The following is a 15,031-nucleotide window of genomic DNA, read 5'->3' as shown; positions in this document are numbered from 1 at the left end:
AATTCAATTTTAAAAAATTGAATCTTTTGTTTAAGAAAAGATTAACTGAGACAATTTGATGATTTCAAACTTATTTCTTCATGAAAATATTTCTACATGTTTGACACTTCCATTTAGGGAACAAATACTGTTTGTGGTTAGGAATCAAAGGAAGGAGGATGGGTGGTCTGGGAAGCTGAGGGAAGGGAAGAATTAGAAGAATGTTCCAAATAAACTCTGAAGAGACACTTCTCGAGATGAGACCAAACACTATTTCTGCGCCATGCAGGAGAGGTTGCTAGCTCTTCCTGCAGTGGAGGGCAGGGAAAGAATTGGCAATTCTGAGGCTGGCGGCAGGCCCAGGGGGAGCAATCCCCCAAGGTTAATGTCTTGGTAATACACCAGATGCCACCAGCATCACCTGGAAAAGTGGGGCTAGTGAGTTCCAGCAAGAAATGATGACAGGCCTCCAAGACAAGATCCCAGATCTGATCTCATTTATGGACCTGTGATAGAGATCATACCAGATTTCCACAATGCCCTTGGATCCAAATATCCCTGAAGTTCAAGGTCTCTGTTAGGGTCAAGCCCTTTTTGACAAAGGGCTACTAAGCTTTTCACAATGTTGACCTTCACTCCAGGCAGGATGTACATGTGGCAGAGTGGATGAAATGTTAGTTACAGGGAAATGACAGTGTTTGGCTGGAAGGGCCTTGACAGCATCCACTTTTCTGATCATCTGACTGCCTGAGGCCAATGCAGAGACAGGACAGCTGAGAGCTGCCTCTTCCCTTGCTGCCCTTGGATGGAGCACTCAGAGACAGCACTGACACTCTTCCCATGGGAACCAATGTTAAGCTGAGCATTTACAAAACAGCTGCTGGCATAATGGCCAGGTAAAACATGTCAGATGGTGGTGACTATCCTGAAACCTGGTGACAAAGGAAGAGTTGAGATATTGCTCCAGGCAGATCTGCTGGGAGAGTGCAACATCTGAAAGCAGTGTATCACCTAGTTCACCTCTGTCATATCCATTTCTGTGATGGGATCCCATGAACTGCTCCCTTTGCTGCACCCAAATCTAGCAACGCTTTTCATTCAACATGTGCTTAAGCTGAAGCACTGAAGGAGCCCCACACAGACCAATGGGCTCTGCTCCAGCACTGAGCTGAATAAAGACCTCCACACCCACCACCATGCGGGAGAAAGCTCCATCAGTGCTTTCAACAGAGATAATGATGGTGTGGGAAGGAACATGTAAGCTAGGATTGCCACTGCATGATTTTACAGATGGCAGATTTTACATATCACACATATCCCAGCCTGAATTTGGTGATGCCAACTCACCTGTCAAAAAGGGGTTTCTCTCCACAATCAAAAGAATCCTGCAGATCTTTGACAAGGTTGGCTTGTCCAGGCATCCGAAAGAGCCCCTCCTCTGTAAGACCTCGCTCCCGAATAAAATCCACACACTGTTCCACCAGCAGTGGGGCCAAGCGCTGGCCATACTTCCTCTCGTACTGTACGGTGTCCTCCAAGCGCTGTCCAAAGATCCCTGACAGCAGAGAGCAAGAGAGACATCTGGGTGTCAGCTTAAACTCCTCCTGAGCTGTTGCTTGGGGCACACAAGGAGGGAAGCTTTCACATGGAGGGGGCAGCCTTTGTGAAGGTCCAGTTTCTAACAGACTCTGAAGAATAAAGCTATTTTAAAAAAACAAGAATTACATGATGAATTTATTTTTTCTGCTCAACAGTGTTTCAAACTATCCTCTGCCCTAAGCTGCTTTATATCTGATACCCAAGGAAGGTGGCTTTTAGGTTATGTTTATGGTTATCCACAACTGTGCTAGATTTTAATTAAGTAATTATACTTCCATTGCATCTTCCATCCCAAGAAGACCAAAACAAAGGCTACGCTGACTTTGTGGGACACATTTCCTTCCTGCATGCACCCACTGCTTAGGCTGTCACACAGCTGTCCTCCACTAGTCTGCAGCTGGCCAGCCCAAAAAGCAGCAATCCCACTAGGAGTGGTCTGCTAACACAGAAAGTACAGCTCTGAGCACTGAAATTGGATATTGTGAGAATCTTCCACCATCCTGGGAGACTCTAACTTTTTATATTTCTTTTCTTTTAATTGAACTTGCTGAATGAAAATTAAATATCCCCCCCTCAAAAAAAAACCCAGTAAAATTCATGCAAAATCCATTGCCCTTCCTACTAAAAAGTGTATGCTGTATTTCTTGCATTTCTTGAAAATATCAGAAGCACCATATTCTGTAAAACCAGACTAGCCTAGGTTAACACTTTAGTCAGATTGACTGTAGACATATATCATTAAGTATGAAGCACTGTCTGTTTCTTTGGGGAGTATGGAGTTCCTGGCCAATACCAGCTGCTGAATGCCACCTCTGGCATCAGATCTTTTGGCAACACAGAAGGGGCTCAGGCTGTAAGATCCAGAGGTCTTAGTTCAGTCCCTACCACTAGGAGAATGCTCTGTCTAAAAGGACTGCCACTGAGCTGAGTTCTGAAGCTCTAATTCTAACACCCTACAATGTTTGGTGGAATAAGGGAAGATAATATCCAAGTTAATCATGTTTTGGCAATACAAAAATCAGTAAGTGAGGGAATCCCAGAATCTACTTCCAGAATTTCAGAATCTACTCTCAGATTTTCAGATAATACCAGACCAGAGCAGGTAGGAAACTCTATTCAGGGATTTCTCAAAGCTACAACAAGTTTTTTACAGATATCAAGGGTCTTTAGGTCATTCATCCAGCACTCAGTTAAACCTGCAGGTCTGAGAAAAAAAGCAGCATGGATTATTGGAGTTGCACTGTTTCACACCAAATAGCCAGAAGCAGTGTTTAATACTTGCACATAGCTGCTCATACCAGGCCAGGGAATTTGGTCATTTCTGAAGGCTCTGCTTACCTTCCCCCACTAGTGACTATTTCTACATTCAGGCCAACCCTGCTGAATCCTCAGTGAAACAAAGGTATCATTATCAGTTTCAATTCACTGAATGAAAGCTGCAAGAAGAATCCCGAAGTCCAGTTTCCTCTCCCTGCCTGTTTGTTATACATAGAAAACAGAAACTTTCCTTACACCACAGCCTACACAACTGCATTACAGTATCAAAGCCGGAGGGCCATGAAAATTCTCAAAGGAAATTCCCTCATCCTGGCAGGAGGGGATGCCCTGGAGCATGGGAGTGACTTATCTTTATCACTGTATATATTTGGTTTATTGCAGAGTAAAAGTTTTACTAGTTGGGTGTCTCTAATGTTAGTTTCCTGGATAGGAATCTCTTTCTGCTTTTGCATGGATTGCTTTATAATTCCACCATGTAATACCTGCTGTCATGATGGGGCCTATCTATTTCCTTAAAATGATACATGTCCATTTTTCTAGATGCAAGACATATAAATTCAGGGAGGTCAGGATGTGGCACATGTCAGGGCAATAGCAGCCCTCGTTTCTCAAATCCCTACTTGCTGAATCTGTTTCCTAATGGGTCTGCCTAGAGAAAACTCTGGGAAAGAGGTAAATGCTCTGCATTCCTCAGGCATAAAGCACATATACAGTGTTATTCTATAAGCTCTTGCTCAGATGTTCTTCACTTAACTCAGATCAAGGACAAAGGCAGTGTCAGACACACACATAAGTAAGCACACACAGAACAACTGTATGCATAATCTCCACTGAAGAGAATCTACTTTTCCCCAGCCTTGGCTGGTCTGTGCTCAGCAGCACCTCTAATACATTTCAGGCAACATCAGTCCTTGCCTCCACAGTCAACTTGGATCACAAGAGCAGTAGCATTCTGTAGGTGCAATCTACCTGTGAGTGACTTCTGGAGACAAGTGGACTACAGTCAAATAGAGACCACTGACACAGAGAATAAGGAATGTGATGCTAAAGTAACAGAGATAGAAGGATGATCTCCTTTGAGACTCAAATGGAGCAGCAGATGGACCCTTCACACAGTATCACCATTACTGTGGGTGTCTCCTGCACAGCCAGATGCTGGAGATCCCATCTTTCCTCCTCACACCTTGAGGTCAGTAACATTTTTCTCCTTAATGAAAACAATAATCTTTGGAGGAAATAAAGGCACTGAAATATTCTTATACTGCAATATTCTTCACCTGCCTCCAGATCATTTCAAGTAAGTAGCAAGAAAAAACAGACATGAAACCAAACATGACTGAGGAGGAAAATTATCTACCTATTCACAGGATGAGTGAAAGAAGCTGGCACAAGCATGAGCTTCTTCTTGCATGACAGTGTCTGCTGAAGGGCTGTGCTATGGAGATCACATAGTCTGCATAGGTCATTTTTTGGTGGGAAGAGGGCTCAAGCTATTGCCAGGGTGAAATGCTTCTCGCAGCCCATCTCTCTCAGTTGCCTCCCACCCTCCCATTTCCAGTTGCAGATCTGTGCCTTTTGTTCTCCCTTGAACTTGAATGCTAATTTCCCAGGGAAGCACTAGAAAAGATCACCAAACATTGCTCAGATAAAATATTTCACCCAAGCTAAGCCTTTTGCTAACTGCAACTTTCCCTTTGTTACATTTTTCAGTTACGCTGCAGCTCCATGCTTTTTCTTTCTCTCTATCCTGCCTTTATTTTTGTTGAGCCATAGACAAGGGCCACCACAGATGCAGCTCAGAAGAAAGACTGCACCCAGGCCAAGTCTTTTGGCAGTGAGAGCGCTGTGGTTGGTGTTAAGAGAGAAAAAGCACAAAGTTGCAGTTAGTGAGACTGAAAAGTTTGCCTTGGAGAAATTGTTCATCTGTGCAGTGGCTGCAGAACTTGTCCATGGCTTAGAAAAGAAAAATAGTGCTAAGGTTCATAGAAAAAGCAAGCTAAGAGCTATTTATGGAGTGGGGCTGGAAAGGGACTGTCAAAGGAAGTTTGAGATGCTGACAGTTCCAGGCTTGCAGAAATTTTTCATCTGGGCATCTGCTGGGGGACCTTGATGAAGTTCAGGAAAATTATCACTTGGGGCCCCCTCAGCCACACTGGCAACAGACTCAGCAGATGTGTCTACTTCAGTGTCCCAGTGCCACACAGGGCAAACTGAGGAACTGGTTTCCTGTGGCTCTGTCTATGTGACTCTGTATCATTCATCTCATTTCTGTCGGGTCTCAGGGCTTGTAAAACTGATGCAGTAAAATGTCCCTGAAACTCCCAGCACTTGACAAGGTGTCTGTTTTGGACAGGGACTTATGTCCCTGCCTGTGAAGGAGCAGCAATGTGGAGCCAGTCACACACAGCCTCATCCTCTGGCTCCTCAAGGCACTGGCCTGTTTTTAATCACTGCGCCCTGCAGCTCAGACTCAACTTGGCAGCACTTCACTCCATTTGATGATCCCGCTGGAAGACATTAAAGTCTTTCTCTTCATTCTAAAGAAGGGGAGCCAATGCCATCCAGTCATACTCCAGACGGAGTTAAGCTGGAAATAAAGCCAAATGTTTACTAGCAACCTAAGGGTTAACTTTCCTTGTCATACCCTTATCTACAGCTAGGCCCTTTTGTTTGGTTTCAAAGCAGAAAAAAACTCCATCAGGCCTGGAACCACATCCTTAATCTCAGAAAGATTCAAGAGATACTAACAAAATGAATTAGCAGAGGTACAGAATTTCTTTCCTCTACTCCAACAAGCTGCCTCTGTTCTTTAAAGATTTAGGTGACTCTTTGTGGAAAAAGCAAGCCAGCAATGATGTACTAAGACACAGACAGGCTCTCTGTCCTGGCCTGAACAGCTCACCCACCAGCTCCAGGCATACAAAGCCTATACATTCAGCTATGCTGTCCAGACATGCAATGGGCAGGAAAATATATGCTCTCTGCTACATTTTTCCTCATCAGAGGCTCTGAGTTCAACCAAAATAAACTAAAGACATAGAAAATGTCAGTTTTTAGGTAGATTTTCTTCATACAGAGGACTAAGGACAATGTATCTGCTTAAAGTACAAAAAGTCCAGGCTCACCTACGTCAGCTGCATGTACAGCTTATTCCACACACGTTAAAAGATGTGTGGGAAGATAATCAGGCTTACACCTGGATGCTGCTGTACAAGAGCACATACACCCGCGCACGCATGTGGTGCCTCACAGACAGGCAGTTTATGGATATAAAGATTGTGTACGTGCTCACCTGCACAGGTAAGTGCCTGCTTCTACCTTCCCACTTTCATACTTAAGTTCCCATTTATCTGTCGCTCTCACACATGAAAGCGCTAAGAAAAAATCACGGGCAGACATTCAGAAATGCATATGCTTCCACAGCACCAAACACACACATATCTTTAACTTGTTTCCCCTCCCCTAGCCCACCCAAGCACAGAGTACGTGAATTACTGCAGCAAGAGAAAAAAAAAAATAGTTTAATGGTAGAAGCCATATGTGCCTAAAAAAAAAGATAGTCCTGAACAACTAAACAATCCAGCCAGCAAAAGAATGAAAGAATGGGGCTAGGGGAAGGGGAAGGAAGCAAAAGACAATTAGAAATCAAGAAAAATTGACAAGATAACTTGCTCAGTCACACAAATGGGTCTGTGGTACAACTTGGCATCTTCTGACCCCATTCCCAGAAAGAGCAGCATCCATATACCAGAAGCTGGTTGCTCTCATCCACATACGTCCATTTAAATATTCTATATATATGCAAAGAGAAACACCTCTCCCCAGAACTGTCTCCACATGCCAGCTTGGTATCCAGTAGTATTTTTGGCTATAGACTGTGTCCTTCCCCCTTGGTAAAGTCAGCTCTTATTTAAGATTCTTAACCTCTGTCTAAGGCTACAATTATATATCTGCTTTTCCTCTAGGAAAAGAAAACCGTAACAAATCTAAACTCTGGAAAATCATCTCATACCTCTCGTTCTTGTGCAGCACTCCGCTACATGACAGGCGCTGAGCTTCAAGCAGAAACCAGGCAGTGTCAGACAGCAGGAGCGGCAGAGAAAGAAAGTCCTGACTTCAGGCATCAGACACATTCTGAGTCCCAGCACTGGCAGATTTCCATGCACCCAGCGCTACAGAGCACAGAGCAGCCGATCTGCCCTGGGAGATAATCTCGGCAGCACATCTGGTCTGAGCTCCACAACTCGGCATTAATTATGACTTGTGCAGAAAGCATTTGAAATATCCAATGGGATGCAGAGCTCCCCGGCTCGCTGGAGCAGGGAAGGAGAGAGGAGAAAGACAGGCAGGTAGGGTCTTGCCCACCCTCGAAGCAGCCGCCAATGTAAACAGCAGCTAAGTATGGGTCACAAGTTTTAACAAAGGCATCCCCCATCGGCTCTGTAATATATTCATGCTCTAATTGCTTGTCAGATCTATTCTAGATAGCTGGAAAAGCTGAGCAACAGTTGCTGTCTGCATGCCACACTTTGGATCCTTCCTGATACAGGCAATATTACTGTGCTGCAGGCAGCCTGGTGCCCGGTCTGGCCTCCCATCTGCTTTCAAAGCACCAGAAGCAGCAACCTGGTTTTGGAGGGGAACATTTACCCACAGTAGCTTTAGCATGCTCTGAGATTACCTCCACAGCTCTAGGGCACGTTGGAAAGTCTAACAAAACCTAGGAAAAGTTACACTCCTTGACCTGTGCAGTTTTTTTGGTGCTTACAGCCTCTGCTTTAGTTCTTTACAATGAAGAAGCCTGAATTAATAGCTCAGCTGAATAACTGGTAGAGGAAGACAAAACTCCTTACATGTGAACCAATACCCAGGCACTTAACTTGCAGGAAAACATTCACCCCCCCACCCGGTCGTGCTCTCAGGGTAAGAAGCCTGTCATAACAAAAACGCTTACCATGCAATGCCCTATGCAGTTATACAGAGGTCAGGCCTCCATCCCATTCACAAAATGCACTCATGTGACTGCAGATCTGCAGCAGTCACCATGCAAAACCCCTGCACCAGGCTTCTGAGTAATTTTATCACTATTAGCTAAGTTTTCTCCCTCTGCAGGAAAAAAAAAAATAAAAAATTCAAAACAAACAAACAACAAAACAAAAACCCCAAAACAACAACAACAAAAAGCCAACCCTGTTTGCAGCTGCTCACCTGCTTTGGCTGTTAAAATGTCTGTGGTCACTATCTACAGCAATACAACACATTCACCTGAACTTAGTGGCCACCCCTTCCTTAGATACACTGGGTCCCAGTTTGAGCACACATGTCCAAGAAGATACTGACACAGCAGACAAGCTGTGAGATTCTAGTCAGTGAGACAATGTTGTCTTGAACAAACTTTTCTATATTCTCTGTTTAGACCAAAAGCTCCCCAGGAAAAGAGTGCCTCTCACCACAAGTGAGGTAGTACCAGCATCAAAAGCTTCAATTCTTGGGCATGGTGCAATTCTTGGAGCTGTCATGTGCAGGGCCAGAAGCTGGGACTTTGATGATCCCTTCCAAATCAAAATTTTCTATGACTGGCAAGACAGTAAGGTATTCCTTAGCTATTCAAGGTACACCATAAATAGCATGGTACTGCACAGCTAGGCACCAAAAGCCCAATACACTAGACAGTATTTAAAGCACACTAAACATGATTTGGAAAGTGATGGAAGTCCTTAAACCAAAGGTACAATTGAGGTCCTGAGTATTCTTCACCCTTTTATTATCCTCTCTTCCCTTGTGGCGAACACAGCAGGCTGCAGGCTTGGGAGAGCCTGCCCACAATGCTAACTGGTGAGCAGGATAAATCCACTTGTAAATGGCTGAGACACCACCAGAATTTCTGGCACTACTGGAATAATACCTCAAATTGTGTCACATCTGGTAATAACATCATGGAGCCTAGGACTCAGTGTTTGGGAACACAGGAGACAGCAAATGCAGACTTTTGTTCTTCCATTCATTTCTCCATTTCCGTTTTCCATCTCTCAAAACACAGGAACAAGGAGGTATCCAATAAACTAGAAAGTCATGCTGTTTAACATGGATATTATTGTAGCCAAAGTGTAATTAACCTGTGAAATTCACAGCTTCTCTGTGCCCAAGGACACAGCATGACTCAAAGCACAATCAGATTTCAGCAGAACTTACAATGCTATGAGATGATGAAGCTGAGCAAACTCTTCTCCAAAGAGCAAACACAGCTCTGGCGAGAGGAAAAAGCTGGAGCACATGCTCAGTCACATAAGCATCAGAACTAAAGCAGAAAACTGCTTCAGTGGTGCTCCCTGCACAAGGGAACTCTGCAGCTATAGGTGTCCTGTGACAGCAACACTGTGCTGCACACTCCACATGTAGCACCTGTCTTGTATGAAACTCTCAGTCCTTTTAAAAACATGGTGTTAAAATTTATGACAAAACTGGATTAAAAATCACTATACCTTTTTTCTTCTGTGCTTTGAATTTGCACATCACACTTGGATCCTGCTTTCTCTGTTAACCACATTTGTCAAAAATGAAATCCAAGATTTACACATAATCACTGGATTGCAGGGGCTGCAGACTCCAGAAGTACACTTGATACCACAAGAATAGCAATAGAATGCAAATAATTTCCCACATTGCATCTAACATGTCATTGAAGTTTTCACCTGGAGATCTCTCTGCACACATGTGCCAAGGAAAGAATGAGTAATGGAGGCTGATCTCCCTCTTTCCCCACTGGTATGAAGTTGTTTAAGTGTAGAAAAGTTTAGCAGCTCTTATTTTCTAAAATACAATTTAGGATTATAACATTGTCCAAACATTACACCTCCCATGAACTTGCTTGCTGGGGAGCTGGAGGCATTTTCTTTCCCAGTGTCATTGCAGGGAGAGAGCCCCCAGCTCTCATGAGCTAGCACCACTGCAGTTATTCTGTTGCAGGTACCAGAACAGGTAAAAAGCATCCTGCCTTTACACCTCACTGTAAGCCTCCAGATTGGCTGAAGAGTTCACTACAGCTCACACAGCTTCTGAAAATCCAAGTATGTTTCAGGCTTGGCATCTAACTCAGGTGAAATTCAGTCTTCAGTATGGTTGTAACAGACAGGAATGGTGAACCTGCATGAACTCAGAGCATTTCCCCTCATCTCTGACTGTGAGCAAACTTGCTGGCTTGCACAGGTCTAGCAAGTGCCCATGGGGTGTGTGTATTTTTAGATGCTGGCTTAGAGGATTAGCTAATATACAGGTACAATCAAGAAGATCTGAGGGAGCTCAGATCTAGGAAATTGCTCTATTTGTACAGGAAGGGCCTAGTATCAAAGTTAGAACCACAGCTGAAGTCACCTACTTTTCAAGAAGGTTAAACATTGTACAGACTCATTTTTTAATCCAGGTAAACCTGGACACTTGAACATCTTTTATCTGCCGAAAACTGGCTAGAGGCGACCAGTCACAGAGCTGAAACCAGCAGGAAAAACTCCATCACTAATTCCTTCTGTACAGAAATTTCCCCATTTTCTCCCTCTCCAACCATTTTGCTCTGATCCTTCTCTGAACAAAATTATGCCCCCACAGCCTTCACTTGCTCCGGGCCTGGAGTCTCAACCCTTTACTGGTGAAATTAAATATTTTGAGGACAAACAGGCTTCTGTTTACTGACTGATAAAACAGTTCACTCTGGGTTAAAGATTTGCAAATAGCTATGCTCACCTTTCTATCACAGTAGATTCTTTTTAACCTGTGTGATGTGCCTGTGCCTTCCCATCTCTCTAAAATATGCCAGGAAAGGAACTGACGAAGCAGCACAGTAAATTACCCAGTGATGGACTGACCAGTTTATGCTTCAAACTGATATTGTAACTGTGCTCACAGAGAAAAGATGATAAACAGACCTAAACATCACTTAACCACAGCACTCTGAATCCACAGCCAACCCCCTGTGTTTATTGCTCTAGTTCTCTCTAAACAAAGGCAAGAGCATTTAGAGAACAAAACATCAAGAGAAGCAAAAAATGCCTTTTAGCAAGCAGTGATCAGACCAACATGCCCTGGACTTCTTTCCCCCCACAACCTAAGATCATATTTTACAGAATTTTTTACTTGTAGACTCTTGCATATGTCTGTCTATGTTTGAAAGACAGCTTCCATGCAGATGTCTGAAGCTGTGTCTGTGAAAGCATTCGATCAGCAGGTCACCTCTTTCAAGTGGTACTGATTGTTGATGCCTCCCCCGCACAGAAAAGCTTTACAAAAATTCTGAGTGTTGGTAAGTAAAAAGTAGTTATGACATAGTGCAATTGTTGCTACCAGTCTATATTGTCAAGAGATGGATGAGAATTCCAGCTGTGGGTTCCAATGAAAGGATCTCAGAGTCTGAAACCTCTAGTATGGAATAAAATTATTCACCTGCATTTCTGGCTGTCCAGGAACCTGGCAGGGACTGTGATCCAGACTCACAGCCAACACTTAGCACATTAGGCACTTTTATCCATTCAGAAAGCCAAACAACCTTATGTCCTGAAGCTTTTCCATATCCCAAGCCCTCCCATAGGCCAGGGTTGATAACCTAAGCACAATCACTCATTGAGATGCAGACAGGATCAACACTGAACACATGGATGTTTATCCAAATCAAACTTCATCATAAATACCTCTGTCAGCCTCTAACTTTCAACTGTAAAACTCGCTACCAGGTCAATGTGGTTTCATTTTATTGCATCCTCAAACTCAATGATGAAAATCTGTTACCTAATTCCCATATATTTATCTTTATTCTCCCCTGTCCAGCTAAAATCCTCATCATCTTACAGCTTCAGCACCCAAGCAATAAGGTCATTGTTTAAGTTCCATCAACAACTGAACCTGACCAGCTGTGCTTGGGAAAGGGGCAGCATTTAACTCCTATTTGTAAAATAGGTAAAACTCTTCAGTAAACTTGTGAGCCTTTAAAGAACACTTCTAGAAGTGGTAAAGAACCAAGTGTTCCCTTCTCTAACCTGCAACTGAGAAGACATGAAGGGGAAATTACAAGTCCAATTACACAATGATGAAATAGAAGAAAAAAGGAGTAACTGTGGATGGGAGAAGGGTAACATTAGAAAGAAAATAAGAAAAGAGAGACAGAGTGAATTTAGTCCATCTCCACTCCTAAATGGTTAAAATTGCCATTTGCAAGGAGCCAGCTACCATTCCCTTTCATTCAGTAATCACATATTCTCATAACATTCATCAAAGGACTAATACACAGAAATTAAAATACTTGCCTGCAAGCTGAGAAACACCACAGGAACACGTTTGTCCCATTAATACACTGCCAGGACGTGCAGTGACAACCACCAGTGTTTTAAAGACTGTCAGCTCTCAAATGTCAAACATGAATCTAATGATTACAGGAAACCACCAGTGTAGGGGGTGGTACTGGTCAGACTGTGTGCTACAGGCAGTAGTCACCAACAATATTACAAATGCACAGCCACTGTCAACTCTCCATGGCACATCATAGCTGAAGAGGAAAGCAAACACAAACCTCATCACATTTTATCTAAAGCTGAACTGCTCTTTGTAAAATGGGAATACTAAGCTAGTGACTCCCTCCAGAAATCTTTCTTTGACTGCCCAGGTAGGCTTTATCATCTATGAACACATATAATTTTATTTTCAATTAATTCATTCTTCTTATTTCTGCATCTTGTCATAATGAGTTTCACAATTTAATTGTGCACTGCATGAAACTCCATGTTTTCTTGGTTTAATCCTCATGACCGTGCAACTGTTCAAATTCTCCTTAGATGTGTCATTTTATCCATCAGAACTTCCTGCAATCTTCTCTTTTCCCAGGACCTTTTTCAAAGTATTTTTTTCTTTTTTTGAGGAAAGGGCTTCATAGAGATTTTGCATCTTAATTGCTGATACAACCTCTGGAATACCAGATCATTTTGGGGCATAGCTTGCATTAAAAATTCTACCCTGAACTTAAAGAACCTTTCCTAGCACAAGTTTCATTCAAATAAAAACATACCCATATGATGTTTCATTTTATCTATTCAGCATTTCCCAACCAAAAGAAGTTCCATCAAACAAATCCCATGGAAGGCTTTACCCTGCTCACCTGCAAATGTAACAGAGGTGACTTCTGTAGTTTTTCCTCATTCTGCAATCTGGTTGAACAGAGGCACTGAGAAGTTGCCTGCCATTCCCCAGCTCAGGGTCCCTGCTTTTTGGTGCCCCAGACTGTCCATGGTAAAAGATAGAGAACTAGAAATTCATTCACCTGCCAAACTGCATCATCCTTCAGAAGCCCCTGGAACTAAGCTGGCTATTGACAGCCAGGAATAGTGTTGCAGTGCAGAACTCATGCTGCTGCCTAGGGCTTTTGAAATCAGTAGCGGGGGACTTCCCTCCTGAGGAGCTCTAACCCAGCACTCCAAGAACACCCAGTTCTGCTCTGGGATGACCAAGCTACTGCAGGGTCTCCATTCAGTGCCCAGACCAGCCTGGGCACTAGCAATGAATGTCACTGAAAGCCTTGAGCCACCAGCTTTTGAGGTGAAATACATGCAAGGAGCAGAGGTAAGATCTTTAAAAGTCAGTAAGGAACACCTTGACATGCTTTAGTTTTGATTCTAGTTTTAGACCCTTCCATCAAATATTCCTATGCACTATACACCAACCTTGATAAGAACCACTCTGACCATTTTCTTCAGGCTAAACAATACAAGCCTCCTCAGCTTCTCTTAGCATTTTCTTGATAATCATTTTAGTGGCCTTTCACTTGACTAATTCCAGTAATTCCATGGCCTTCTTGTCCCAGGCAACCCAGAACAGAACAAAACACAAAAGATGTTGAATTACTAGTGCTGAGGTGAAGGCTCACCTCCCTGAACCTGCTGGCAGTGCTCTTCCTAAAGCAGCCCAGGAATTTTCTGGCCACAAGGGTGCATTGCTGGCTCATGTTCAACTTGTCCAAGAGCATCCCAGCTCTTCTCTGCAAAGATGCTTTCCAGTCGGTGAACTCCCCATCTGTGCTGTTGCCTACATTCATCACATTACTCTCTGTTGAACTTCACCGGGTTCCTGTTCACTCCTTTCTTCACCCTCTTGAGACCCCCTCTAAACGATGACACAATCATCTGATGCATCAATCAGTCCTTCCAATATCATCTGCAAGCTTGCTGAGGGTGTGCTCAGTTCCATTATCCAGGTCACTAACAAACCTGTTAAATAGTACTGGCCCCAGCACTGCCCTTCAAATCCCTTGCCAGATTCAACTTCAGATTGCTTTAGCCTTCCTAAGTCCACTCCTGCATGCTCAGGAATTTCTCTGTATTCCTCCTCTTAGGTCACCTGTCCCTGCTTCCACTTCTATGCTTCCTTTTTCGCTAATGAGCTTTGTCACAAGCATCTTGTTCAACCATGCAACCTCTGCCACCTTTGTTGGGTTTCCTGCACAGGGGAGAGGATTGTTCTTGAGACTGAAAGAAGTAATCCTTGAAAATCCACAAGATCTCCTGGTCCCTTCTTCTCTACAGGATCATATCCCATGGCATTCTTCCAAACATATGCCTACAGTCAAGGTCCATGGGTGTAATCTTTCTGTGTGCCTTGCAGAATGATGCTGTCAGAGTGGTTCTTTTACAGATAGTCATTGTCACCTCAGGCAAGTCATGTGATTGCTCAACATTTCAGATCCCTCCTTAACAAAAAATGAGGACAATTGCCTTTCCCTACCTCAAGGCTGCAACGTGATGGCAAAATATGTTGGTCATAAAGCAGTACAGAAGCCCCAGTTCTATCGGAGAGAGATACATTAGGGGAAAAAAATAATCGGGTCTCCTAAACAGATCTTAAAACATTCTCTGTTGTAAACACTTTTGCCTAGGGGAAAGGCTAACCCAGCACCTCCTCACATCTGAGATGACTCAGGAATCCCCTAGTCCTGGGCAGGGACCTCACCTCATAACCCCCATCATCTTTCTCTTCCTCTTCCCCTGGCTGGGCCCATCTCCCAGCATTAGACAACAGCAAGAACAAACACTGATAAGCTGCAGCAGGCGCCAGGCTATCTCAGTGCAGAGATAACAGCAGGTATCAGGCACAACAAACACCCAGAGCCATTCCCCACTCACCTGGGGGACCCAGCACAAGGGGA

The 15,031-nt window shown here is 43.6% G+C and overlaps 1 protein-coding gene across 1 annotated transcript in view; it reads right to left on the bottom strand.

Moving 5' to 3' along the window:
* ARHGAP22 (Rho GTPase activating protein 22) overlaps window positions 1-15,031 on the bottom strand; it is a 113,054-nt gene that overhangs the window by 15,933 nt on the left and 82,090 nt on the right. Inside the window, exon 4 of the mRNA XM_062496382.1 lies at window positions 1,327-1,534. Coding sequence (XP_062352366.1) covers window positions 1,327-1,534 — 208 coding nt within the window. The remainder of the gene's footprint in view (window positions 1-1,326; window positions 1,535-15,031) is intronic.

Source organism: Cinclus cinclus, chromosome 7, assembly GCF_963662255.1.
Source record: "Cinclus cinclus chromosome 7, bCinCin1.1, whole genome shotgun sequence".
NCBI classification, from domain to species: Eukaryota; Metazoa; Chordata; class Aves; order Passeriformes; family Cinclidae; genus Cinclus; species Cinclus cinclus.
This window is presented reverse-complemented; position numbering and strand designations above follow the sequence as displayed.